This window comes from Triticum urartu, chromosome 5A, assembly GCF_056163025.1.
Source record: "Triticum urartu cultivar PI428250 chromosome 5A, HENAU_Tu73, whole genome shotgun sequence".
Lineage (NCBI taxonomy): Eukaryota > Viridiplantae > Streptophyta > Magnoliopsida > Poales > Poaceae > Triticum > Triticum urartu.
The window spans coordinates 435,241,711-435,269,545 of record NC_141877.1 but is presented as its reverse complement, the minus strand read 5'-3'; the positions used below and the strand labels follow the sequence as shown (position 1 = coordinate 435,269,545).

Sequence of the window (27,835 nt, the reverse complement as noted above, 5' to 3'; positions counted from 1 at the left end):
TGATCAACACGGGAAACTTGCGTCCTTACAGCAGCTTTCCATCGGTATATCACCCGCTCAATTCCGGTGAATGGACGGAGAGTTACGAGTAGTGGATGGAGACCTACGAGCAAAAAAATCACGTGAAAAACATAGTGAAGTTCAGGTACACGCGTCGAGAAGTTCAAGTTCTTCACGCGGTGCATTTTCGAAGAATCTGTTTCGCGATAGAGGCAGAACGCATGATCCTGCCGTTTTCGAAATTACTTGAAAACGGCTAGGAATCAGATAAAACCATCAACATGAAAAAGTTTCGCATTTTCCGTAGCTTTTCAGCACTATATTATTTGCCCCATTCCGATAAAGTTTATAGAAATTACGGCGAAAATACGTTTTTTTTGCCATTTTTAAAACTGACTTAAAACCGTAAAGAATTGGGAGAAACAATACATACCAAAAAGTTTCGCATTTGTTCAAGCTTTCCAACGCCATATTATTTGCTGCATTCGGACGAACAGTTAAAAAATTAGCTTGAAAATACGAACTCAGTAGGACTTGGACCATTTTCTAAATCACTCTTAAACCATTCAAAATTAGAAAAAACTTTCAAGATGAAAAAGTAGAGCATTTTCATAAGCTTTCCAACGCCCTATCATATGCCTCCATTGGATTAGCCGTTTAGAAATGACATCGAAAAAACGAACTCAGCTGTTCGGTTTACGAAATTTTACGCTTTTTCAAATTACTCTTTAACCATAGGGAATTAGAGAAAACTTTAAACATGTGGAAGGAGCGGTTTCGCAGCAGCTTTCCAACGCCATATTATATGCCTCATTCCGATAAACGGTTTAGAAATGCGATCGAAAATACGATTCATGTTTTTTGTGCGAAGAAAAAACGGTTTTCAAAACTGCTCTTAAACCGCTTATAGTTTGCCAAAAATTTAAGTTGGGTCATGATATTGGTGTCCATAGCTTTCCAACGGTATATCGCAAGCCCCATTTGGGCAATGTTGGCGGAAGTTCAACGTACTACTAGCGGGGCAGGTCAGGTTGTGATCAGAATATTATTCTGATCCCGTGATCAGAATAGTGTTTATGTGTGTGTGTGTCTATATATATATATAGGGTGGGTCTATTATGATAACACCCCTTAAGAGTCTTATTCTGATAACACTAGCCTTATTCTGCACATCCCCCACCGGATCGCTGCCGCCCCTCCCCTCCCGGCCTTTTACCGCAGAAGCGGCCTGGGAGCGCCGCCGACCCTCCCCTCCCGGCCTTCTACCGCAGCAGCGGCCTGGGAGCGCCGCCGCCCCTCCCTTCTCGGCCTTCTTCCGCGGCAGCGGCTTGGAAGTGTCGTCGCCCCTCCCCTCCCGGCCTTCTTTCACGGCGGCGGCTTGGCAACGATGCCGCCCCTCCCCTCCCTGCTTTCTCCCGCGGCGGCGGCCTGGGAGAGCCACCGCCCCTCCCCTCCCTGCCTTTTTTTGCGGCGGCGGCCTGGCAACGATGCCGCCCCTCCCCTCCCCGCTTTCTCCCGCGGCGGCGGCCTGGGAGAGCCACTGCCCCTCCCCTCTAGGCCTTCTTCCGTGGAAGCGGCCAAGCAGCTCCGCCCATTGACGCTCGGCCTTCTCCCGCGGCAGCAACCGAGCAACGCCTCCCCCACCAGCATATCGGCCTTCTTCCACGGCAGCAGGTTGGTAGCGCTGCCGTCGAACTCCTCTGGGCCTGCAATTAGCTGTACTTCATTACATGTGGATTGGTGCTGCCTCGACATCAAACCAATTCGAGCAAGGAGGACTATGCGCAAGGTTCCTTCATCCACGACAGCTTCTTGGTTTAAGTCTGCAACGACCTTCAAAGCAAATCCTCCATCTCCGTTCACCTTTAGCAACGTCCAGACCGCTCATGAACTTTTGAAGGGCAAGTGGACTGCACAGGCGAACGCGAAAGTTGTGCAAACGGACGAGAAGAGAACTTCCTCCTGCAAACGCAAGAAATCACTGAAACACGAGGTAAGCAGTACACTTCCTCAACCATATCAGTTTAATTATTCCAGACAAAGCAATACATGCAGTCCAGTACACCTACAAAAACGATGCAGTGCGGTTGCTTCGGTTCGTTGTGGGGGGAAATGCAGTGAACTTGCTCGGTTATGCAGTACGCTTGTTGTAGGTTCATTACGGACAATGATGTAGTGCGCTTACTTAAGTTCACATTGCAGGGTGATGCAGTCAACATGCATTAGTTTCGCAGTAGCGTTTGTAACACATTGCAGTTCGCATGATTCAGTTCTTTTTGCCTGACAATGCAGCTCGGTCATTTTGTGTGCTGGAAATGACGTTCAGCAGATACAAAATGCTGCGCATAATTGACAACCCAGGGAACAACAACTTTCAGAAGAGTAAAGCTTCTTCTGAAAGAGATACTGGCTGGGTTACCCCTGAGATTCCTCGAGGATTCTTCACAACAACAAACAGGGTGCACTACTCTCCGGAAGAGGATTTTTTTCCAGGGAGAAGAGGTAGTCGAGGATGACGATGATGTCACCTTCATCTAGGAGGGCACTCACCGACAGGAGGATGAAGATGACAGTTCTGAACCCAGAGTATAAGCACGAGTTCACTACGTTTGGACAGCATGTCCGAACAGACAATGATGATGTAGTTGAACACGATGTTGCAGCAGATGATGATGATGTGCCACCGCTCCAAAATTTTCAAACCAATCCACTGAGACATCGTCACAACACTGGATTACCACCACGTCCACCTGGTGCACCCCAAGTCAGAGCTCAGCGTCCACCTACTGCACCGAAAAACAGAGCTCCAAACAGAGCTGCTGCATCAACTTCGACAAAGCGACCACCAACGGTGCCTCGGTCAAAAGTCAACAGCAGGTACAAATCCTCCTCACTATTGCCGCCGCGAGACCCTCAACTACATAGATCTGCTATAACCCCGCCATGCCCAATACAACCCGGCGAGCTGCAAACACCATCGGGTGAACGACTCTACACACATGTAAGTCTATGTTCTGAAAAATAATAATAATAGTTACAGTCCATTCACATAAAATTGCAGTGCACACTGATATTTCTTGTGAGGTTTGACCTAGCATGTAATACATTGCATTCTTCTGAAAACTTAGGAACACTGCAATGCTTTTTTAAACTCGTATGTACTCCTCGTATTTAAAAAATAGAACAGAACAAATTTTCTCATAGAGCATTGCGCTTAATGCAGGATAAAAACATGCCGCTGAACCTCATACCTACCGCTAGAATGAAGTTCACCACATACGACAAGGCATGGGACTTTTACAACAATTATGCAAGATGTGCAGGGTTTAGCATACGCCAGAGGGCACAACACAAGAAAAATACCTACATTGTCTGCTCAAGAGAAGGGACACACAAGCAGGCTGTGTCAGATTATCAAAGGAAACGTGAGAAGACATCAAAAAGGATTGACTGCAAGGCAAAGATTAGAGTCAAAAAGAGGAAGGACGGCAAATTTGGGATAGAAATGGTTGAACTCAACCACAATCACAAGATGCTGGAAAGCCCCGGGATGCTTTTGCACAAGCGATCGCACAAAAAAGATGATCCTTTGGTAGACCAGTTAGTGAAAGACATGCAACTAGACAACCACACAAATGCTCAAATGATGTCAACACTGTCGTGTATGTCCGGTGGTCTGCAATACATGGGACATACTAGCCGCGACTGGGTAAACAAGTAAGCACATCACAGAACATATCGCTTGAGCATCCTGTCGGTAATTATTTCCTGTTTGATGGGATGAGTTTGCATTGCGTTTGAAAATGCAGGAAATGAAAGTTTGCCAGAGAAGAGTCCCAAGATGATGTCAAGAAACTTCTGGATTTGTTCGAGAAGATGCAGAAGATAAACCAAGAGTTCTTCTATTATTATAACGTTGATGCAGATAACCGTGTAAGAAACGTCTTTTGGGCCAACGCAAGTTGCAAAGGACCGTATGAAGATTTTGGAGACTGCGTTACATTTGACACGACGTACAAAACTAACAAATTCCACATGTCACTGGGAGTCTTCATGGGAGTGAACCATCATCTATAGAGCAGCATATTTGTTGTTGCCCTCGTGCGAGACGAAACGATACCATCGTTCGAGTGGGTTTTCAAAACATTTCTGAGGTGTATGAACAACAAGCCACCAATCTGCATGCTCACCTGTACAAAAAAACACCTGAATACTTACGTTTTTTGGTGCACTTATATTTCTCATCTATCTTACACACACAAACAACTTAATAAAAAACACTATTTGTGCCATCTCAGACCAGTGTTCTTCGATGAAGGCAGCATTAAAAACTATCCTCCCAAGTACTCTGCATAAGTTGTGTCGGTGGCATATCATGAAGAAGAAGAACAAAGACCACCTCGCCTTGCTGTATAAGGCGCACGAGAAACTCAAGGATGACCTCAATGCGGTGCTGAACCACCCACTAATGCCGTCAAAATTTGAACGAGCATGGAAGGACCTCATTCAGAGATACAACATGCAAGACGATGAAGTGATGAATTCGCTGTGGGATGACAGGCATGAGTGGATCTCGGCTTACTACAAGGAAATTTTCTCTGCTCGGATGACTTCCACACAGAGAAGCGAGAGCATGAATCGCATACTGAATAAAAACTTTGTCAAAGAGAAGCATGATCTCCATTTGTTTGCTCAGTAGGTGGACAAGTGCATTCAGACCAGGAAGGCCGTCGAGCACGGAGAGACAGTAGCAAATGAGATAAACAAAATGTCAATCAAAAACTGCTAAAAAATATAACTAAAAAACAAACAGTTTTTCATTTCTCTGGTTTGTAACAGTGCATTTCTGATCATGCAGTCAAAGGTAAAGACAACAACCCAGTTTGGGTTCGAAGTTCAGCTATCAAAAGTGTATACAAGGGCAGTGTTTGCAGATTTCAAAGAAACACTCTACCGTAGCACTGCATTCAGAGCAGAACAGTGCCCTGAGAACTCGACAAAGTATCTCGTACACCACTACAACAGATCAGATGCATTTGACTGGGCAAGGCATAATTTCCAAGTGGTCGCCGATGAACAGAAAGGTGTCTACGAATGTGAGTGCAAACTCTGGACACACACAGGTGAGACTCCTATCACAAAAAAATATAGCTTCTGATAGACATGCACGAAAGCTCACTTACTGAACTTTAAAAGTCCACATGCATGACTAATTCACAAAACTAAATGAAGTTCACTTCTTTAAAAATGAACAAATAACAAAATAAATATGTATTTATTAATTTCATGAAGTTTACTTACAAAACAAAGAAAATATGTCTTGTCTACAGGGCTCTTTTGCGTCCATGTGTTATGCATGCTTTCTCACTTGAGAGTGCTCAAGATTCCTGAGGTGTACATCATGAAAAGATACACCCGTAACGCAAGATCAGAGGCGATGTTTGACAGACGAGACTATGAACAAACAGCACCAGATGGAACCTCGCTTTTTTGCCGTAGAAAATTGCTGACAGAAACAGCAATGGACCTTGCAAACAGAGCGACAAGGTCCGACTCTGGGTGCCATAGAGCATTGTCTGGTATGAGGGCACTGATCGAGGAAGTTGATGTGCTCAACAAAGAAGAAGAAGAAGAAGAAGAAGCAAAACTAAAGCAAGCAGAGAAATCCCAGCATGACAATAATGTCGAGCAAGTAGAAAATACTGAACAAAGCGGAACTGGTGCTATCAAAAAGGAAACAATTCTTCCACCTCCTGTTTCAAACACAAGAGGAAGGAAGAAAGGGGCCGACGCAACCCAGAAAAAGGTTGCATGCAAGGAGAAAAATGATGACAAAAACAGTAAGCCACAGCCTGAGCTCGACATTGATGGTCACCCACTAGGAATAAACAGGTGCAAGACATGTAATGAAATCAGCGACCACAATTCCAGGACATGTACAAGAAGACATGAACAAGAAAACCAAGGACATGGCGATGCACAACCAAACAGAAATTCCACTCACAACACTAAGAAATGGAAGAAACCGAGACGTTGTAGCATCTGCAAAAAGAGGAAGAGACATAATTCAAGAACCTGCCCCAAAAGAACAAGATCAGAAAATGAGGAAGATGAAGAAGAAGAAATCAAAGAAGAAGATGGTGACACAACTGAAGAAGAAATGGCTTATGAAGAAGCAGATGAAGAAGACGAGGAAGAAGAGAGTGAAGAGGACGAAGAACATGAAGAAACTGAAGAAGCGGTGGCTTATGAAGAAACAGATGATGAAGATGAGGAAGAGCAAGAAGAGGAGGAAGAAGAGAGTGAAGAGGACGAAGAACATGAAGAAACTATGCCAGCAAGACCACCACAAGGAATGCTACTGTACAGAAACAACCAAGAAGGACACCACTTTCAAAAAACAAGGTAGGAGCATGAAAGGATGCAGTTCACATCACTGGGAAACGAAAGCAGCCATCAACCAGCATGCGGGGAGCAAAGAAGGATGCAGTTCACAACACTGGAAAACGAAAGCAGCCATCAACAAGCATGCGGGGAGCAAGGAAGGATGCAGTTCACAACACTCAAAAACAAAATCCACCATCAACCAGCGCGTGGGGAGCAAAGAAGGATGCAATTCAGAGCACTGGAAAATGAAACCAGTCATCAACCAGCACGCGGGGAGCAAGGAAGGATGCAGTTCACATCACTCACAAACAAAAGCAGCCATCAACCAGCACGCGAGGGACTACAAACACAACGACGCAGAGACAAGAACTAGAAACACCGCCACGGAAAACAAAAGAAAGTGCGACATTAGACATGCTCCAGTCACCCCGGAGAAGCAGCAGGTTAACGACCAAATAGATGAACTTCAATAAATTAATCATATGCATAGCAGTTTGTTTATCTACATGACTTATGTATTAGTTTAAATTTTGTGCAAACACAAATTTCCCACTGACTATGAGTTATTCAACTAAACCATTTAAAGAGAAATGGTGTATAGAGTATACCATATATATAACAGTCTAGAGTAAAACTTTGACACATATTAATCCAAAAACAATGTAAACAATGCAGTTAGCTCACTGGCAGCACGAAGTTCAGAATAATAATTGAAGTGGTTCAGATCACAAAAGTGTTTATTACAAAACACATCAAAAATATGAAGTATTCAACACACAAAAGTAATTATTACAAATCAACCTCATAACCTTAACCAATCACGTCAAACGTGATTCCAACCGTACGATCCTCGAGTTCAAAGAAGTTGAGGACAACAACTTGCTCAGACTTCAGGCCACTATCAATGTCAAATTCCTTCCACCCGTTCTGCAGACACAACCTCCCGTCAACGCCTACATGGTACTTTGCTGGTTGAAGGTGTCCATTACCAAGAACAACTTGGAGAATTCCCTTCTTCTTGAGCTGGAGATACCTAACAGCTCGTTGGGGAATTTTCTGCAAAAAATCCATACAGATTAAACGCAATCTAATGTGCAGTGCGGAACTTGCAAACAAGAAGTATGGTTACAACTATTATGAAGTTCTTGAGACTACCTGCATGTAGTACAAAACCTACAAGCGGGGAAAATTGTGGAAACTAGTACTTCTCATCTAGTATCTAAGCAGTTCACATATTGTAACCATGCAAAATAAGACACGAGCTCCATGCACACAAGCAAAGAAATAAAAACAAGATATAAGTACAAAGTGCAGTACAGTTCAATAAAACAAAATAAGTACATTCCTAAAAAACTAGAAGTTCAGACTAGTATGGAATTATACAAAAGAAGAAGAAGAAAACACAAAGAAAAAAATCAGATCAAGCGAAAATTACCATCTTGTAGCGAGTCTCAACATCTGTTGGTGTAAGCTGATGGACAAAAGGACTTGTGCGGCCAAGGCCACGGCGAAGCAGGGCGGAATAGAACGCAGAAACGTTGATGTGGCCCATATCCAAGCCTTCTGTGAATATTGTGCCATATGCAAGCTGCTCAGCTCGCCCAGCTCGGCACAATACCTTCCCCCCATGACGAGCGTGATGGGCCTACGAGCAAGCTGAGTAATCACAGTGCGTCGACACACCACAACCATGGCTGCAGCAGGAGAGATTCACGCAGGGGCCTGGAGCCATCGCAACAAAAACCTAGAAAAGGTAAAAAATAAAGAGAGGCTAGAGAAAGGAGAGGAGTTGCGGCTAGAGGAGAAATGAACTGCAAAGGAAGGGTAGAAGTTGGCCTAAATTTATAGGAGGGAATGCCAAAAGGTCAAAACTGAAAATTAAAGAGGAGTTAATGAAAATTACGTTACCAAGAATGAAGGACAATCAATAAAAGTTTAAGTTACCAAAACAAAAAAGTCTTACCAGGAAGTTCTACAACGACTTTGACTGCACAAATTCATGACGAATTTGTACACCTGAAGCATAGGACCATGACGAATGCAGTGCATAGAGGCAACAAAGAAGTGCATACCCCTACCAATGCAGTGCACAAAAATGTAGCGCAAAAACATGTGTAGTATGGAATCCGTGCACATGCAGTCCAGTACAATGATCAATGCAGTGCACGGATGATTTGCTAAGCAGTGCACACCCCTACATTGAAAAAAAACTTAAGATAGAAAATATAAAGAAAAACAATTGACCACCACAGGTGCATATGGCCCCAGCCAGTCTCTTAGTAGGTCTGCGCCCACCGTAGGTGGGCCGTTCTGATCCACAATGCATGGCGCCGGGCGCACATGGGCCCACAAGTCAGAGAGCATAGAGCATCGAGCGCCGGGTATTAGCGCCCAAATAAGTAACCAGAGGAGTTCAACACGGCATCCTCGCCGACGCTTATAAACAGGCCGGGAGCACCTTCCGCGGGCGAGATGAGACTAAACATTAGGCCGCACACAACGCACCGGGAACCAACCATGCCCACAGGCCGACTTGGGCCCAATGCATCTTCACTCCACGAACACAGGTCCAACAAGGCCCACTAAGAAAAAACAATAACTTCAAAAAAAATGGGGGGCCCCCGAACCCCCCCTTACCCCTCCCGTATAGGGACTTTAGTAAGTACATGCAAAAAAATTGATGTAGTACGCAACACTAGAAAGATGCAATGCATTTAGCTACACGAAGCAGTACGGTTTAGCAAATCCAGTTCCGGATTACCTACATGCATAAAAACACGGTATGGAACACAATGAAAAACTCGTAAATTTGCGGAATACATTGTACTTTATTCAGGGGCTCCAGCAAGGACACACAAAAAATACTGTGAAGTATGCACGTCTAGACAACATGCAATTCTCCGTTGCACATGATGCAGTGCGGTACTCTAACTAATGCAGTTTTATTATCACGCAGGATACATATAAACGCCACAAAATGCCCATTCGCACAAAAAGTGGTGGTTAAAAAATCTACTGATAAAAAAAAACACCATGTTCTCATACAACTACCCAATCGGAGCGGTTCCATCACCACAAGCCCACAATCACAGACGAAACACCAACCCATGAGCTACACAAACCGCATCGTCGCCGAGATCGTGTAGTTCATCCGATGCGGCCATCCCACACCGCGCCCTCCCCTTAAATTCAGACCCCTGCCATAGGCCTTCTCATCCACAAACAACACAAGTATCCATTGCGCTGCCATCAAATCGCTCCATCACATCCATCCACGCAAAAACACCAAGCCCCTACTACCGGCGATGGCGTTCACCGACGAGTACAAGGACGTGGAGGCCCACGGCAACATCAAGTTGCACGCCATCCACACCAACGGCAAGAAGCAGGTGGCGATCACCCTCGCGCAGTACGAGCACCACCTCAGCCTCCAGTGCCACAAGATCGTCGACATTGATCTCGAGTACAACAACGAGCCTGAAGCGACGCAGAAACCCGCCCTCTACCAACTCTCCATCAGCAAGAAACACCCAGTGCTGCTCTTCCAACTGAGCACCGCTGAAAGGTGCACCGTCTTCGACAACTTCCTCGCCGACCCCAGGTACACCTTTGCAGGCTTCTCCATCGACGGCGACAAAACAAGGCTAGAGCGCGTCAATCTGGAGGTTGCCAACTTCATCGACATCCAGAAGGAGTGGAGGGTGCCCGAGGCAACCAAGGAGTTGGACTCCCTTGGAGACGTCTCTGGCATGCTCATCGATGACTACTACAACAACATGAAGAAGAAGATCACCGACGACGAGCACAAGCGCTGGGCCACCCTGCCTCTGTCCATGAGGCACATCGAGTACGCGGCAAAGGACGCTTATGCAACGTACGAGATATGGAACCGCATCACCCTCACCCAGGACGGGCTTCGCCGTGCAAAGCCAGAGAAGGAAGAGCCCCCCAAGAAGCGCGCCAGGAGCAGCTGGGGATGGGGAGGCGCTGACTGGTGAAGAAGAATATAGTGCCGGCCAAAGAGCAACCAATGCCAACGTCGTGTTAGAATTATCATCAAATTTGCTTTATGTTGTTTGCTTATGTATCGTTAGTTTGCTTGTGATCATTTGCTTTTGCAGAACTTAGTTTGCTTGCCATGCAGAATCGCTTGTAATGATGTGAACTTTGATTATGTTAGACTATTTTCTGTTGAAATTAGTTTGCTCATGATGAACTTGTCGTAGAGAATGCCTATGATAATTTGTTTTCTGTTGTTTCCTTATGAATCATTAGATTCGAGCAGTGTACAAATCAAAAATAAGATGCAGTGTGCAAATAGGACGCATGTAGTGCAAGTTGTGTACCAATGCAGTACATACTCTGTCGAATTAAGTTTACACATACGCAACGAAGCAGTGAACGCCCCTAAATTTGATGAAAAAAGAATACATAAGAGCAAAAACACAAAAAGAAAAAAATGCGACCTGTATATGTAGTGCGGAAATATATAAACGTGCAGTGCATAAACATAATCAATATAGTGCGGTTTATGGTTATTAAGCAGTGCACTCCCCTACATTGGAAAAAGATTACATAAGAGCAAAAACATGAAAACAAAAAATGAGAACTGTACATGTACTACGGAATGCGTGTGCATGCAGTACAAAACTCTGATCAGTCCAGTGCACAGATGGTTTACAAAGCAGTGCACACCCCTACATTGAAAAAAAATGTAGTGTGGAAAATTTATGAACGTGCAGTACAGGTATGTTTACTAAGCAGTGCACTCCCCTACATTGGAAAAAAGATTACGTAAGAGCAAACACATGAAAACAAAAAATGAGACCTGAACATGTAGTATGAAATGCGTGCACATGTAGTACAGAGCACTGATCAATGCAGTGCTAGAGTAGTTTGATAACCAGTGAACGCCCCTACGTTGAAAAAAATACTTAAGATAGAGAGAGAGAGAGAGAGAAAAAATTGACCACCACATGTGCATCCGACCCCAGCCAGTCTCGTAGTAGGTCTCCGCCCATCGTAGGTGAGCCGTTCTAAGCCACAATGCATGGGGCCAGGTGCGCATGGGCCCACAGGTCATAGAGCATAGAGCAGCGAGCGCCGTGCTTAAGCGCCCAAACAAGTGACCAGAGGAGTTCGATGCGGCTGCCTCGCCAGCGCTTATAAACAGATCGGGTGCGCCTTCCGCGGGCGAGGTGGGACTAAACATTAGGCCACACACAACGCACCAGGAACCAGCCATGCTCACAGGCCCACTTGGGCCGAAATGCGTCTTCACTCCTCGAACACAGCCCAACAAGGCCCACTAAGAAAAAACAATAACTTCAAAAAATAAAACATCAAAGAAAAATTAGAAAACATTTTCTTAAATGAATAACAACAACAAAAGAAAAATGTGCGTTGGCACAGCCAGAAACTACAATTCGTTATTAATAAATAAAATGCAAAAAGCCCGAAGTAAAAGTACAAATGCAGTCCGCGACGCCAAACAATGCAGTTCTCCACATGGAAGCACGAAGTATTCTTTTGTCTGACATATAGTTCTCCTTCTACTGCATTGCAATAAGGCTAAAATGAAGAATGCAGCCTTGTTAGTTAAGCAAAGCAGTCTGTTATAAAATAAAGAACTGCATGAAAGAACTCCATCAAGTAACTAAATGTGCGTACATCTGTATAAATCCTAATCCGATATAATCCAGTGCACGAAGAATAAATTCCATTTCCATGCAGTACACTATGTGGACGTATGCAGTTCTATTCTGATATCAAAGAAGTGCAGTTAATAGGAAAATTCACCGAAAACACAATCATCACATTTTCTGACAGTTGCATGGATACCTGAACAAGTCACGAAAAAAGAGGACACGATGTTCCGGATTTCCAACGCACTAACAGACCCTCCTCATAGCAGAACCTCTCTGTAGTTGTCACGTAACTAGAAACAGAGGCCCACCACGCTACCACCCCGCTCCACCTCTCCCACGTCCTGTCAAGGAGAGCAGAGGAGAAGACACAACTGCTTCGTACCCAAAAAAAACCATTGCATCTTCTTCTCCACACTTCCTTTCACAAACATCTTCTCTCCAAAACAAACACGAGAGAGCATAGGAGAGTCATGGCGGATGCACCTCTTTACAAGCAGCTCTGCTGGTACACCAGGGAGCTCCACGACATCGACCTCCACGGCATCCACAAGCTCCACGTCATTTGCAAATGCAATGGTGAAGACGTGGACAAGATGTTGTCCACGCTCAGGAGGAAGCTCGGCGGAATGCCCGTTAAACTAGTCGGCATTGATGTCGAGTACACGCACTACGTGAAGCCACAGCGGGCAGCGGTGCTCCAGCTATGCGTAGAAAAAGAATGCCTTGTCTACCACATCTCTGCAGCTAAAGACAGGTCAGAATAACTATCAATTTGTGCTATTGATTGTCAATATTGATTTTAAATTTTCTTCACTGCAATCGCCAATATTTAAACTTTGGTTTTCATTTTTGAAAAGCATAGCATATGAATTCGTTGACAGTTTTCATCTGGCTCCATGTATGTCCCTCATGTGTTCAATTCTTGAATTGTATGATCTAGCAATACACGCAATTTTATTTTATTTTACCAAATACAAACTATTTGACTGAACAATAGAAAACTGCAACATTACTATACAAAACATGTATGAAATACAGTTCAAGAATACAATCATGCAAAAAACATGCATTGTTTATGCAATATGTTATCAGATTTACTAGTTATGCTGAACAAAGTATTAGCAACTACTCAACGCAACAGATTCAGATATTCATATTGCAGTTCAGTTTCGGAAAAAACAAAAAACATTGGTACTTCTAAGTAAATAAACTATATTCACTCTATACAAACATCTTGCATGCCAATGGAACTAGACAAATTCCTCATGAATGGTGAGTACACCTTCGTCGGATTCGCCATTGAAGGAGACAAAAGCAAGCTGAAGCTATCTGGTTTGAAGATCAACTCCGACAACTACATTTATATACAGGTGGAATGGAGAGACCCATACAATAAAAAGAAGTTTGACTCTTTGGCTGATATTGCTGGCAGGATGATAGACATTCACTACCATGACATGAAGAAAAAAAATTAACCGCAAGGAGGACCATACTCTATGGGGATTCTACACATTGCCAGAAAAGCTTATCAAGTATGCAGCAATAGATGCATTCACGACATATGAGTCATGGAGAATCATCTACGATGTCATCATGGGACCGGACAGGGCAAAAAGAGACAGAGAAGCAAAGCAGAAGAAGAACAAGGCTGTAATCCAATATAACAACTAGAAATAATTCAGGGCTATGTTTTAGTTTCACTTTACTTTAGTCGTTGTGTTGTTCTTTGTTTCATGTATGCAAGCTTTTGATTATGTCCATTGCTTCATATCAAACATTTCTTTTGTAAAAACAATGTCGTTTTAGAATTATCATTAAATTTTATTTCTGTTGTTTGCTCATGTATCACAGTTTGCTTCTGATCAATTGCTTTCGCTGAAATTAGTTTGTGTTAGAACAATTATCCAGAAAACTTTGAAAAAATTAATGTGTGATACCAAAACATACTACTCACATACATAACATATTCAAAAACAACGGTTAAAAAATTAGGTAATCTGACTACAACTCATACCTAAAAAAAGATTAATGCAGTTCACAATGCTAAAAAATAAGCATTACACATTTGTACACATGTAGTCCACAAAAAGTAATTATAGAAAAAGAACATTAATATTAACATTTATAAAGAAACGTGAATACAGTTCACATAACAATATAAAGCAGTTCACAGACTATATATATGAAGTGCAGTACGTGCATAAATGCAGAACGAAGGGGCTGCTGCAACTTTCGTTCAGTGCATGAAAGTTGGTGCAAGTAGTACAAATGACATCACTTGTACTACCACGAAAAATATATACTCCTGGCTACAACGGCACAATCCCACGTCACATCCTGCCTAGGTTGACAGGCGCATGGGGTGTGACGGACTCGCCTGTGCATGCGGCGCCGCGTCGCCGCCTACTCCGGCTCGTTCCAGGCTCGGCCTCGCAGGAGGGTGGAGAGGGGGGTCACGACCCCCCTCCCCACCCCCCTGCTCGGCATCACGCTACCACACGCAGTGCGCTTGGTTGATAGGTGCAGTGCGGACATTCTGTTTTTCCAAGAATTGGACGCACACAACCCCAGAGCTGAAAGTGTGTTATATCGACTAGAGGGGGGGGTGAATAGGCGATTTTTATGAAAGTCTTCAAAACATGTGAGTTTCGAAGACAAACAATAGAAATAAACCTATCAACATGTAGCGGAAGATAGACTACACCACACTGACTAATAGTAGCTAGGCAGTAAGGATCAGGTACACAGTGAAGACAAATAGATAAAGCAAATAGGCACTGACTTTATAAGAGCCAATCGTAAACAAAGAGATGAGAAGGATAGAACCAGTGTGCATGACGAAGACAAAGGTCTGGTAGACCAGTTCCAACTGCTGTGACAGTTGTACATCTGGTTAGGGCGGATCGGTATTTAAACCTGAGGACACTCAGTTTGAAGGGTTGAGTCATTGTCATGATTGTCTTTGAGGGATGCTCGGCCCTTGTCATCTTTCCTGTTTCACAGGCACCGCATAAGTGATCCTTCTTGAACTTGACGCCCTCGATGCCTATGACATGCTTCTTCCTTGCAAGGGTGTGGAGGTTCCTCATGCCAGCATGCCCTAGCCTTCGATGCCAGAGCCAGCATTCAGAAGCTTTTGCTAGAAGACGTACTGCAAGTTGAGGTCCTGCTGAGAAATCTACCACATACAAATCATCTTTTCGATACCCTTCAAACACTAGAGACTTGTCAGATTCCATTAGTACAAGGCAATGATATTTTCCAAACATCACAATCATGTTTAAATCGCAAAGCATTGAGACAGACATTAAGTTGAAACCAAGGGATTCAACAAGCATGACTTTATCCATGTGTTGATCCTTTGAGATTGCAACTCTACCTAGACCCCATACCTTGCTTTTACCAGTGTCAGCAAATGTGATGTGACTTTTGTCTGATGGACGTAAAGTTGAGTCCATGAGAAGGCTTCGCTTGCCAGTCGTGTGATTTGTACACCCACTATCAATCATCCATTCTGAAGCAGCTGGTGTCGTACCCTACAGTGCAGTTAGGGGGATAGGCTTCACGAAGAGAATTGTGAAGAAAAAACATTTGATGAACCAGTGGATTATTAAAGCTTAGGTCGAGATTAGGACTGATAGGGCAAGTTGCAAGCGATTTAGAAACAAAGTACATAGTAAGACCATTTGGGCATTTGATCTTGCGCCCTACAAGATGTTTAAGGTCCCCAGCAATAGTGTCAGACAATTTTGGTTTTCGGCTGGAGACCTTTCCCTGCAAAAGAGAGTTAAGCTTTCTTAGCCACCCACATCTTCAGGGGTGGCTTCGAAGCAATGAGTCTAAGTGCAGCATCTGAGAACTTTGGCTTTGGAGCCCGAGCAAAAAGTCTTGCAGGTGGACAGTAGTACTCATAAGAATAAGCAGAATAGTTCTTGGTCTTATGAACATGGCGGTTTAAACGACCGCGCTCATATTCATAGGCCTGAGTATGGCTTCCCTGCAAAACATTTGCGTTAGTTTGACTCCAGTGAGTCCTCTGTCTGTATGAAGCCTTTGGACCGTATGAAGCCTGTGGTCTGGGGTTTATCTTCTTCACCTGTGGTGTCATGATGACATTCACAGGAAGATTCTCCAAACACCTTTTCGGCACCCAGATCTTCTTCATAGGCGGTCCATTCCTGCAGTTAGTACCAATGTACCTGGCAAACACTTCACCATTCTGATTCTTAAACAGTTTATAGTTTGCATCAAAGGATTCATCAATAACAATGGGGTTAGCACAAGTGAAGCCAGATAGAGTGGATGGATCTGCTGAAGGTTCCTTTGTAGCAACCCATGTGGTTTTGGGGTACTGCTCAGGTTTCCAGTAAGAGCCATCAGTATTCATTTTCCTTACGAACCCAACCCCTCTTTCCTAGGGTTTCGGTTCAGGATCTGCCTTTTGAGGACATCACAAAGTGTTTGATGCCCTTTGAGACTTTTGTACATCCCTGTTTCAAGCAGTGTCTTCAACCTAGCATTCTCATCGGCAATAGCAGTAGTGTCCTCAGCAGAGGGGTTAGTTTCCACATCAACTGTTGAAGATATTACAACAGTAGCAGCAGTAGAGCATTCAGCAACAGAAGTAGCGTTATCACGCTCAATGCATTTAAGACATGGTGGTTCAAATCCTTCCTGAGCTGAACTGATCTGTTCGGCGCGAAGTGACTCATTTTTCTTTTGAAGATCTTCATGAGCCGCTCTCAATTTCTCAAGATCTTGCTTCCTTTGAAGATAATCATAGGAAAACCTTTCATGAGCTGTTGAGAGCGTTTCATGACGACTTTCATGTTCCTCATACTTAACGTGAAGATTTTTTATGTCTTCAATTAAGGACTGAGATCGAGTCATTTCAGTGTCCAACAGGTCATCGCTTTTGTCTAACAGTTTTTGAATATGTTCCATAGATTTCTGTTGTTTAGTGACAAGGGAAGCAAGTTTTGCATAGCTGAGTCCAAATTCATCACCGGATTCATCATCACTGGATTCAGATAGATAGCATTCAATTACCTTAGCATCATTTGCCATAAGGCATGATGCAGAAGATGATGATTCTGGTTCGAAAGTCATCGCTTTGAGTGACTCCTTGAAGTCCTCGAACCGAGGATCATGACGAGTTCGATGACCCTCATAGACCTCAGAGAGACGGTCCCAGATGAGCTTTGCATGATCGAGATGCATGACATTCCTAAACTGATTTTGAGATAGACAGGAACAGATGACGTCCTTCGCCGTGAGGTTGAGAAGAGTGTACTTGCGAATGTCATCAGCTTCCGCCATTTTGCACAGATCGGTCAGACCAATCTCAGTGACGGTCCATAGCTCGCTGTTTGTTTCCATGAGGCGCTTCTTCATCATGGCCTTCCACTTGGGATACTCGTGACCGTCAAAGATGGGGCATGACACAGTCTTCATACCTGTGGTCGACATAACTGAAACTCCGGGCGGTTAAACCAAAATCACACAGAAAAAGGGAGTACCAGGCTCTGATACCAACTGAAAGTGTGTTATATCGACTAGAGGGGGGGGTGAATAGGCGATTTTTATGAAAGTCTTCAAAACATGTGAGTTTCGAAGACAAACGATAGAAATAAACCTATCATCATGCAGCGGAAGATAGACTACACTAGACAGACAATAGTCAAGCATTCAATGAAGTGAAACCACACTGACTAATAGTAGCCAGGCAGTAAGGATCAGGTACACAGTGAAGACAAATAGATAAAGCAAATAGGCACTGAATTTACATGAGCCAACCGTAAATAAAGAGATGAGAAGGATAGAACTAGTGTGCGTGACGAAGACAAAGGTTTGGTACACCAGTTCCAACTGCTGTGATAGTTGTATGTCTGGTTAGGGCGGATAGGTATTTAAACCTGAGGACACTCAGTCCCGGACACTTAGTCCTGAGCACACAGCTCAGAACACTTAGTCCTCTCCGTATTCCCCTTGAGATAAGGTCACACAGACCTTGCCCAATCACTCTGGTAAGTCTTCAAGGTAAACGTCCAAACCTTCACAGACTTCGTTCACCTGCGATCCACAATGACTCTTGGATGCTCAAAACGCGACGCCTAACCGGCTAGAGGATTCACAGTCCTCAAGTGTAATAAGTCTTCAGATCACACAGACAAGAAGACTTAAGTGATGCCTAACACTCTTTGGCTCTGGGTGGTTAGGGCTTTATCCTCTCAAGGAATTCTCTCTCAAAGGCTTCGAGGTGGGTTGCTCTCAAACGACAAAAGCCGTACTTTAACTCTGAGCAGCCAACCGTTTATGGTTGTAGGGGGTGGGCTATTTATAGCCACTAGGCAACCCGACCAGATTTGTCCGAAATGACCCTGGGTCACTAAGGAACTGACACGTGTTCCAACGGTCAGATTTCAAACACACACAACAACTTTACTTGGGCTACAAGCAAAGCTGACTTGTCCAACTCTGAACAAGATTCGCTCTCATAGTCTTCACTCGAAGACATAGGATTTTGGTTAAGCATCACTTCAGTCATTCTGACTGGTTTTCTTGGACCCCACATAACAGTACGGTCGTTCCTATGACTCAACAAAGAAGAAAAAGAACTACGAAAGATCTAAGTCTTCGCGCTCCATAGTCTTCATGCGATGTCTTCTCTTGTCATAGTCTTCAATGTGAATGTCTTCACATACCACCTTTGACTTCAATGTCTTCATACATTTTTAGGGGTCATCTCTGGTAGGAAAACTGAATCAATGAGGGACTTCTACCTGTGTTATCCTGCAATTCTCACAAACACATTAGTCCCTCAACTAGGTTTGTCGTCAATACTCCAAAACCAACTAGGGGTGGCACTAGATGCACTTACAATCTCCCCCTTTTTGGTGATTGATGACAAACTAGTTGAAGTTTTCAATGGGGAATATAATATGTGAAATTGTAAAGGATAAGGAATTGTCTTCATAAGTTGCAAGGGCTCCCCCTGAAGATGTGCATATAAGTAATTTGCTTTTGGAATGCAAATGCACATGGCAGGTTGTACTTGTGGAGATCCTCATCAACTTATGATGACAATTCATCACGCTTGAAAGGTATGTGAAGATAATGAACATGCATAATGAAAAATGGACGTCTGCAAAATGATCTAAGTGCGGAATTTATCGTCGCACATGCGGAATTTATCATCGCATCACAAAATAGCAAATAAGTAGCAGACGACCATCGAGTTTAAGTGTTACAACTCAAAGAACCAAATGTATCAAAACGAGAGTTGTAAACACCAGGCAAAACATAAATTAACCGCCCATATGGACCCGCTTGAAGACTATCAAACTCATAAGCTTCTCCCCCTTTTGTCAGTGAGGACCAAAAAGGTTTGAAGACATAGAGCATCTACTCATTCCCATGAAGAGTAGGTGAGGCAGCAGGGTCGTCGGTGGTGTTCGGCGGTGCAGAAGAACTTGGGGCAGTGTCGAGGCGTGCAGAAGTAGGGGGCGGTGAAGTGGCATCATCTTTGTCCTCGATCACTCTGGCATTCACAGTTGCCGCAGAGGAAGAAAACTCAGAGTCTTCAAGAGATGGGGTTCGTCGCAGCACAGCCCTTCTGGGAGGTGTGGAGTCAAACTTGAAACGTTCAGAGAAGCCATCCTCTTGAAGATCATCCTCAGGACACATAAGCGTCAGCTCTTTCCATGTACGCCGACAAGTTTCATGGGCAACAAAGGCATTCTTGGTGGCAAGATTGCGAATGCGGTTGACATCCACCAAGAGGCTTTGCATTTGGCGCCTCAGCCAGTCATGATGCCTATCCTGTTTCTGATGAAGAGCAACCAGAAGCTCTCGGTCATTGAGAACACGAGATCGCTTCTTTGGTCATTGGGCAATAGTGCTTTCAGTGGCTTCAGTAAGAGCACGATGAGGTGCACGTGTAGTACCTGCCAGAGGATAAACACGAGTGACTGCTTCAACTCCTTCAATGTTCTGAGTGAAACTTTGATGCTCCGCATTCTGAAGACTGAGAGGTTCCTTGGCAGGCTCAGGATAAATGGCTTCAACGGACATATCCACATTAGGCAGAAAGATCCGATGATTGCGAGTAGATGGCTGATATGAGATAGCTGAGTGGAGTTTAATCAGACGCATTATCCATGGAGCGTAGAACTTCAAGCCAAAAAGATCAGATCCTGATGCAGCAAGTTGGCGTATGAAGAAGTCTTGTGCATTGAAGCATTTTCCATGAAGAATATAGAAGACCAAAGTCTTCATTGCACCTTCCAGCTTTGCATGTGGGGAATGTCCTTTGATGGGCCAGAGAGTTCGCCTTATAATGTGATAGATAGTCCTTAGCAGATACTCAAGGTCTTCAACAAAGAACTCCTTAGGATATGCAGCATCTTGTGGCAAAGGCTTCATCATACTGAGCATCTGACTCATGTTCGGTTCAGGCCTCTGAAAGATGCTTTCCATAGCTTCACTGTGAAGTTGACATCCAGGTTCATAGATATCTCCAGGAGTGGGCAGACCAGTGAGCTCAATGATATCAAAGGCTTTGGCTTCGTGATGAACATTTCCATCCACTCCAGGACCCAAGTCTTCGGATCTCTGTTGTAACCACGTATGTGAAGTGTGGCATAAAATTGGAGCAGCAACTCTTCATTCCAGTGCTCTTGGTCGATGATGAAGGGCAACAATCCAACCTCTTTGAAGCAATCCAGAGCTTCTTCCAGATAGGGCAGACCAGCTATTGCTTCGGTGTCAAGACGCATATGTGGGAAGATGCGACCTTGATTGTACAGAATGCAGGAGTAATAGCTTCACTGCGGATAGACAGGATAGGGGTTCTTGGAGCTATTGAAGAAGGTGTTGTCTGCTTTGAAGCCGTTGACATTGAAGGATCCAGGTGCTATTGCAGGACCTAGAAACCTGGGCAACCTTGGCATTGGCTTCTGTACCTGAGGCCTATGCTCAATATGATACTCAAACTGAGAACCAGAAGCAGGCGCAGGAACAGAAGCAGTAGTATCATTGGCTACGCTGACTTCTGGTTCTTGGGTTGGTGCAGGCTCCACATTTGCTTCAAGCATGATAACGTCAGTGGCTTCATTGGAGTTGGTGGTGGCAGCCTCAAGATTTTCTACCTCCACTTGATGAGCTGGAGGGTCGGGCACAAACACGTTCTCCTCGAGAACAGTTTCTTCAGTAGTTGGGGGAGTAGGAACACGTTCTTCTTCTTGGGTGTCATCGGCTGATGCAGCCGGAATGTCTTCAGTAGTTTTAGCTTCAGACTCGAAGACTTGAGACCTTGGTCCTTTGCGAAGCCTGTGTAACGCAGGCGACGCCTTTGGAGATGGAGTTGGCTGGGCCTCAAAGTCATCTTCTTCTTCTTGCCGGGGTGGTGTGACTTGTTGTTGTTGTGGGTGATCAGCCCATGTTGCATCCTGAGCAATTGGCGTCAGAGGACGACCAATGCTGTTGAGTTCGCTGTGCGTAAGCACAGGTGATGATACCTGTTGGTGCTCGATCTGAGGAAGAACTAAATCATCTTCAACATGGTCATCATGACCAATGTCTTCAGCAGCGGTGTGATCAGCTGCTGTTATGTCTTCAGCTTCATGAGGCTCTGTGAAAGCAGGCTCATGGACAGTCAGTTGGCGCTCTTGATGTTCAGCAGCAGGGCAAACCATGGAGATAGCTTCAACAATTAAGGGCTCTGTGGGAGCAGCCCGTTCCTTCTTGGTCTTGCGCTTCTTTTTGGAGGGAGCAGCAGCAGAGGCTTCAGGATGTTTCCTCTTTCTGGCTTCAGCCTCAGCTGTCCTCCTCTTCTTCAGGTCTGAAGCGGTAGACCTGGCCTTTGGCTTCGAGCCAGTCATGCTGGTTGGGAAGACAATGGGATGTGCTTCCTGCCTTGGTGCGTCGGGTTTGGCCATAGCGGGCTTCTTCTTCTGCTGCTTTGCAGCCATCCTGGGGTCAATGCCAGGACGCCCAAGAGCCTTGCGCTTCTCAGCCTCATTGTAGGCTTGCACACACTTGTCAGCCAGGCTCTTCATGCACTCACGAGAACCTTGAGCTTCTTCACGCTTCTTGAGAAAGGCTTCTTTGAGCTCGTGCAGCATGATCTCGAAGTTCTTAACCTCTTGCACACTGAGCTTGGCCATATGCTTCTTGAACTGAGCTTTCTCAAAGTCAATCTTCTGCTTCAGTTCAACGATGCGCTGGGCTATAGCTAACTCTGAAGCAATGGTGCCATGGAAAGCAACACTGAGGCCAATGGGAAGTTGCAGATCTTCAAAGCTAAGGTTGGGCGTGTCAAACCACTCATCGATGAAGTTGTTGATGATTGCCACGTCAAAGAGAGGCAAATTGTTGAAGATTTCTGCTTCTTCTTTGCTCTTGATCAGTTTCTCAAGAGCGTCATCTGCAAGATCTTCATCACTGGATAGATCAATGGTATCATTGTGCAGAATAGCAGCAGCAGTCAGTTCTTGGCTGGTATGTGGCAGAGGCATCATGGCTCTCGGGGGCTTGGAGATGCGTGACAGATCTTCAGACTACACACTGTCTTCAGGAGGTGCAGTAGCCCGTGGCTTCTCCCATGAGATTTTTGGTGCTGAGGCAGGCTTTGACTTCTGCGGCTTTGGAGTAGGAGTTGGGGCTTCATCAGTGTCAGCGTCATCATCAGAATGATCCACTTTGGCATCTTGAACAGAGATGTGAGTGATGAGGCCATCCAGGTTGTAGACCGGACCGACGACATTGGGTTCGGCATCGCGGGTGCCATTTGCACGGGGAGCAGAGGGACCAGGGCTGAAGTCTAGTCCCAATGACTTCTTGTTCTGCTTCGCCAAATTCTGGGCAAACTGGAAGTTGCGCTCAAACAGATTGTCGTCACGACACCAGAGCAGTGACGATGGGTCAGCATCCACAGGCTGTGGTCCATGGACCATGCAGGGATAGAAGCCTTGTTCAATGGCTTCATCTCTGGACCTGGGTTGAAGATTTTTGTATAGGATGTCTCCCCATGGTCGCTTGATGTCGTTCTTTTCAGCATATTCCTTTGTCACAAATCTGTACTTGAACCACTGTTCTGCCCAATATCGTCGAATCCATTGGATTCGTGTCTTGCGCTGATTGTAATCCTCTTCTAGATCTGTCTTGTACAGTTCTGAGAGGTCATCGGGCAGATCTCTTGATGTCTCACCTCGACGCTTTCTGCCACCCTTCCTTGCTGATTTCATTGCAGCCATGAACTTTAAACTGAATTTCTTCAATACGTTCAAAGGCTTCAAGGGCTTTCGCTTGCTGGACAAACAGGAACTGGCTTTGGGAGAATTTATGTGATGCTGTAAGAATTCTGCAAATGAATGCAGACTGTGAGAACCAAGGGATTCTCCCACGGACATGTACCTGTGACAGCATTAAGGTGCGAGGGAAGGGGAAGAGGTCATATGCATTCTCAGAAGATTTTGAAGATAAATTAGTTTAGAAGACATTGACCTCATCATGCGAAGACATTCACTCATAGATAAGGAGTTGGTTCCAGATTTGTACGAATCCACAGATCAGTACAAGTGAGGAATCTAACTACTTTGTGAAGCATAAGTGAACATACTAGGCATAATATGAGATGCAGTATGAAGTGGATCCAACTTGTGTGAACAGAAACTGCTTGTGGTAGAAAGTGACGAATCTATAGGATCAAAGAGGCCGTAAAAAGGAAGTTTTATTTACCACACAAGAAACTGCTAGACGGAGTGGAAGAGGAGGCCGAGCAGTTCGATCGTCCGTGCCCTAACTTGGCGACGGAGAACACCTACGGCGACGGCAGAGAAGACGATGTCCGCAGCCGGCGTGAAGACAGCGTCGGAGAGGTCCCGGCAGCTAAGCGCTTCATCGCCGGTGTCGTCGAGGGCTAGCGGTGGCGCTAGGGTTCGTGTGAGAGTGGAAGAAGGATAATGACTGTGGTGAGGCGTGTATTTATAGGGACAGGGACGGCACAACGTTATTACACAGGTGCCCCTGGCGATTCACATCTGAAGAACACGTGGCCATCATGCAACCTATCGGAGGTTGTTCCACGTTCTCACGCATGCTTGGATTGTCGGGTGGTCGTTCCCACTTCTCTGGGTTTCTGGTGAAGGAATTGGCATTGAAAACGGACTTAATGTTTGTCTCTGTATCTTCTGCTGACAAGGACGCAGAGAAGACATTCGACAGTTTCAATAGAATGCATATGATTTGGAGAGATAGAGTTTGAGATAGAAGGCATAGAGAGGTTAGGGTCCGATCACATTCACTTAGTTCAAAAGATTCAACAAGAAGACATAGCTATAAGTGAATGTTGTAGAGGACAAAACACCATGTATATATATATGTGAAAAACACAATCAAATCAACATAGTGAAGATAATCATGAGGACAAGTTGAGAATGAAGACAAACAAAATGTGAAGACATAGCAAATGTAACGCCATGGGTAAAACACTTCAAACAGAAGAATTTGGTGGTGGCGTTACCCACCGTATAGGAAGTATTAGACCCATACACGACGCACAATTATCGTGGCGCTCCGAAGTCAAATTCCACATTAATGTATTCACACTTAGAATGTATGTCTTCATTGATTGAAGATATACTTTACTTCGTGTGTTGCACATCTAACTCATCAATATGCATAAGTGTTAGGATGTATGCCTGATCACAGGACATTTGAGGATTCCAAGATATTTAGCTCACACCGTAACTTGCAAAATCTCTTCTCATCCAAGGGCTTGGTGAAGATATCTGCCAATTGCTCTTCAGTGTTGACATGTATGATATCAATATCTTCCTTCACAATATGATCTCTGAGAAAGTGATGACGAATTTCGATGTGCTTTGTCTTCGAGTGCTGAACTGGGTTGTTGGCAATCTTAATGGCGCTTTCGTTGTCGCAGTAGAATGGCACTTGCTTCAGATGAATGCCATAGTCTTTGAGTGTTTGCTTCATCCACAGAAGCTGAGCTCAGCAAGATCCAGCAGCAATGTATTCAAATTCAGTAGTAGAGAGAGATACACAGTTCTGCTTCTTTGAAGACCAATAGACAGATGATCGTCCCAGAAAATGACATGTGCCTTATGTAGACTTGCGATCCACCTTGTCACCAGCATAATCAGCATCCGAGAAACCAACCAGATCAAACTCTGAGCCCTTTGGATACCATAATCCTAGAGTTGGGGTGTAAGCCAAATATCGAAGAATTCGCTTCACAGCTAAGTGATGAGATTCCTTTGGTGCCGCTTCGAATCGAGCACACATGCAAACACTAAGCATAATATCTGGCCTAGATGCACATAGATAAAGTAAGGAACCAATCATGGAGCGGTATACCTTTTGATCGAACTCTTTACCATTGTCGTCGGGACCTAGATGATGTTTGGCTGGCATTGGCGTCGTGAAACCTTTGCAGTCTTGCATACCAAACTTCTTCAGGCAATCTTTGAGATACTTCTCTTGAGATATAAAGATGTCGTTGCGTTACTGACGTATTTGAAGACCAAGGAAGAACTTCAGCTCACCCATCATGGACATCTGATATTGCTCTTGCATCATATATCCAAACTCTTCACTGTATTTCTGATTGGTGCAGCCGAACATAATGTCATCCACATATATTTGGCACACAAACAGTTCACCATCATATGTCTTCGTGAAGAGAGTGGGGTCGAGGGAACCAGATTTGAAGCCTTTGCTCTTCAGGTAGTCTTTGAATGTGTCATACCAAGCCCGAGGGGCTTGTTTGAGGCCATACAGTGCCTTGTTGAGCTTGTATACCAGGTCAGGATGTTTTGGATCTTCAAAGCCAGGTGGTTGTGCGACATACACTTCTTCTTCAATCTTGCCATTGAGAAAAGCGCTCTTCACATCCATTTGATACAGAAGTATGTTATGATGATTTGCATAGGCCAGCAGTATGCGTATGGCTTCAAGTCTAGCCACAGGAGCAAATGTTTCATCGAAGTCAATCCCTTCAACTTGAGTGTATCCTTGAGCAACGAGACGAGCTTTGTTTCTGACAACTTGACCATGCTCATCTTGCTTGTTGCGATATATCCATTTGGTGCCTATTATATTGTGCTTCCGAGGATCAGGACGCTTAACCAGTTCCCATACATTATTCAGCTCAAACTGTTGAAGCTCTTCTTGCATAGCTTGAATCCATTCAGGTTCCATGAAGGCTTCTTCAACTTTCTTGGGTTCTATTATTGAGACGAATGTGAAGTGCCCACAGAAATTTGCTAGCTGAGTTGCCCTTGAACGAGTGAGTGGACCTGGTGCATTGATGCTATCAATTATTCTCTCAATCTGCACTTCATTTGCAACACGAGGATGTACAGGACGAAGATTTTGCTCTTGCTGATCATTATCATTGTTAGAGGGATTGTCTTCAGGCCGAGCATTGTCTTCAGGTTGATCATGTGCGGAGATGATAAGTTCTTCTTCAGGTTGAGCTTCAGAAGGTATGATTTCTCCAGTTCCCATAAGTTTGATTGATTCACTGGATGGAACTTCATCTAGCACATTTGTCAGCTGCTCTCTTTGTGAGCCGTTAGTTTCATCGAACCGCACATCCACTGTTTCAACCACTTTGTAATGAAAGAGATTGAAGACTCTGTAGGAGTGAGAATCCTTTCCATATCCAGGCATAAAACCCTCATGTGCTTTTGGTGCAAATTTTGAAGTGTGATGTGATTCCTTGATCCAGCACTTGGCGCCAAATACTTTGAAGTAACTGACATTTGGCTTCTTGCCAGTAAGGAGTTCATAGGATGTCTTGTTCAGAAGCTTGTGAAGATAAACACGGTTGATGATGTGGCATGTAGTGTCAATGGCTTCAGGCCAGAATTTTCTTGGGGTCTTGTATTCATCAAGCATCGTCCGAGCCATCTCCATAAGTGTTCTGTTTTTGCGTTCGACGACGCCATTCTGCTATGGCGTGTACGGAGCTGAGAATTCATGTGTGATGCCCAAAGTATCAAGATATGTATCAAGGCCAGTGTTCTTGAATTCAGTGCCATTGTCACTTCTGATGTGCTTAATCTTGGCGCCATAGTTGTTCATTGCTCGATTGGCGAAGCGTCTGAAGACATCCTGCACTTCGGTCTTGTAAAGGATTATATGCACCCAAGTATATCTTGAATAATCATCAACAATGACAAAGCCATAGAGACAAGCAGTAGTAGTAAGAGCTGAGTAATGAGTAGGACCGAAAAGATCCATGTGTAGCAGTTTGAAGGGTTGAGTCATTGTCATGATTGTCTTTGAGGGATGCTTGGCCCTTGTCATCTTTCCTGCTTCACAGGCACCGCATAAGTGATCCTTCTTGAACTTGACGCCCTCGATGCCTATGACATGCTTCTTCCTTGCAAGGGTGTGGAGGTTCCTCATGCCAGCATGCCCTAGCCTTCGATGCCAGAGCCAGCATTCAGAAGCTTTTGCTAGAAGACGTACTGCAAGTTGAGGTCCTGCTGAGAAATCTACCACATACAAATCATCTTTTCGATACCCTTCAAACACTAGAGACTTGTCAGATTCCATTAGTACAAGGCAATGATATTTTCCAAACATCACAATCATGTTTAAATCGCAAAGCATTGAGACAGACATTAAGTTGAAACCAAGGGATTCAACAAGCATGACTTTATCCATGTGTTGATCCTTTGAGATTGCAACTCTACCAAGACCCCATACCTTGCTTTTACCAGTGTCAGCAAATGTGATGTGACTTTTGTCTGATGGACGTAAAGTTGAGT

At 44.5% G+C, this 27,835-nt stretch overlaps 1 protein-coding gene across 1 annotated transcript; it reads left to right on the top strand.

The window, feature by feature from the left end:
* Positions 1–9,692: 9,692 nt before the first annotated feature.
* LOC147971787 (uncharacterized) lies at positions 9,693–10,385 on the top strand. Its single transcript, XM_087524117.1, has one exon. The coding sequence runs from the start codon at positions 9,693–9,695 to the stop codon at positions 10,383–10,385; it is 693 nt and encodes a 230-aa protein (XP_087380243.1).
* Positions 10,386–27,835: the final 17,450 nt, after the last annotated feature.

Coding starts and splice junctions, on each gene's coding strand:
- LOC147971787 (XM_087524117.1), top strand. CDS start 9,693: ATGGCGTTCACCGACGAGTACAAGGACGTGGAGGCCCACGGCAACATC.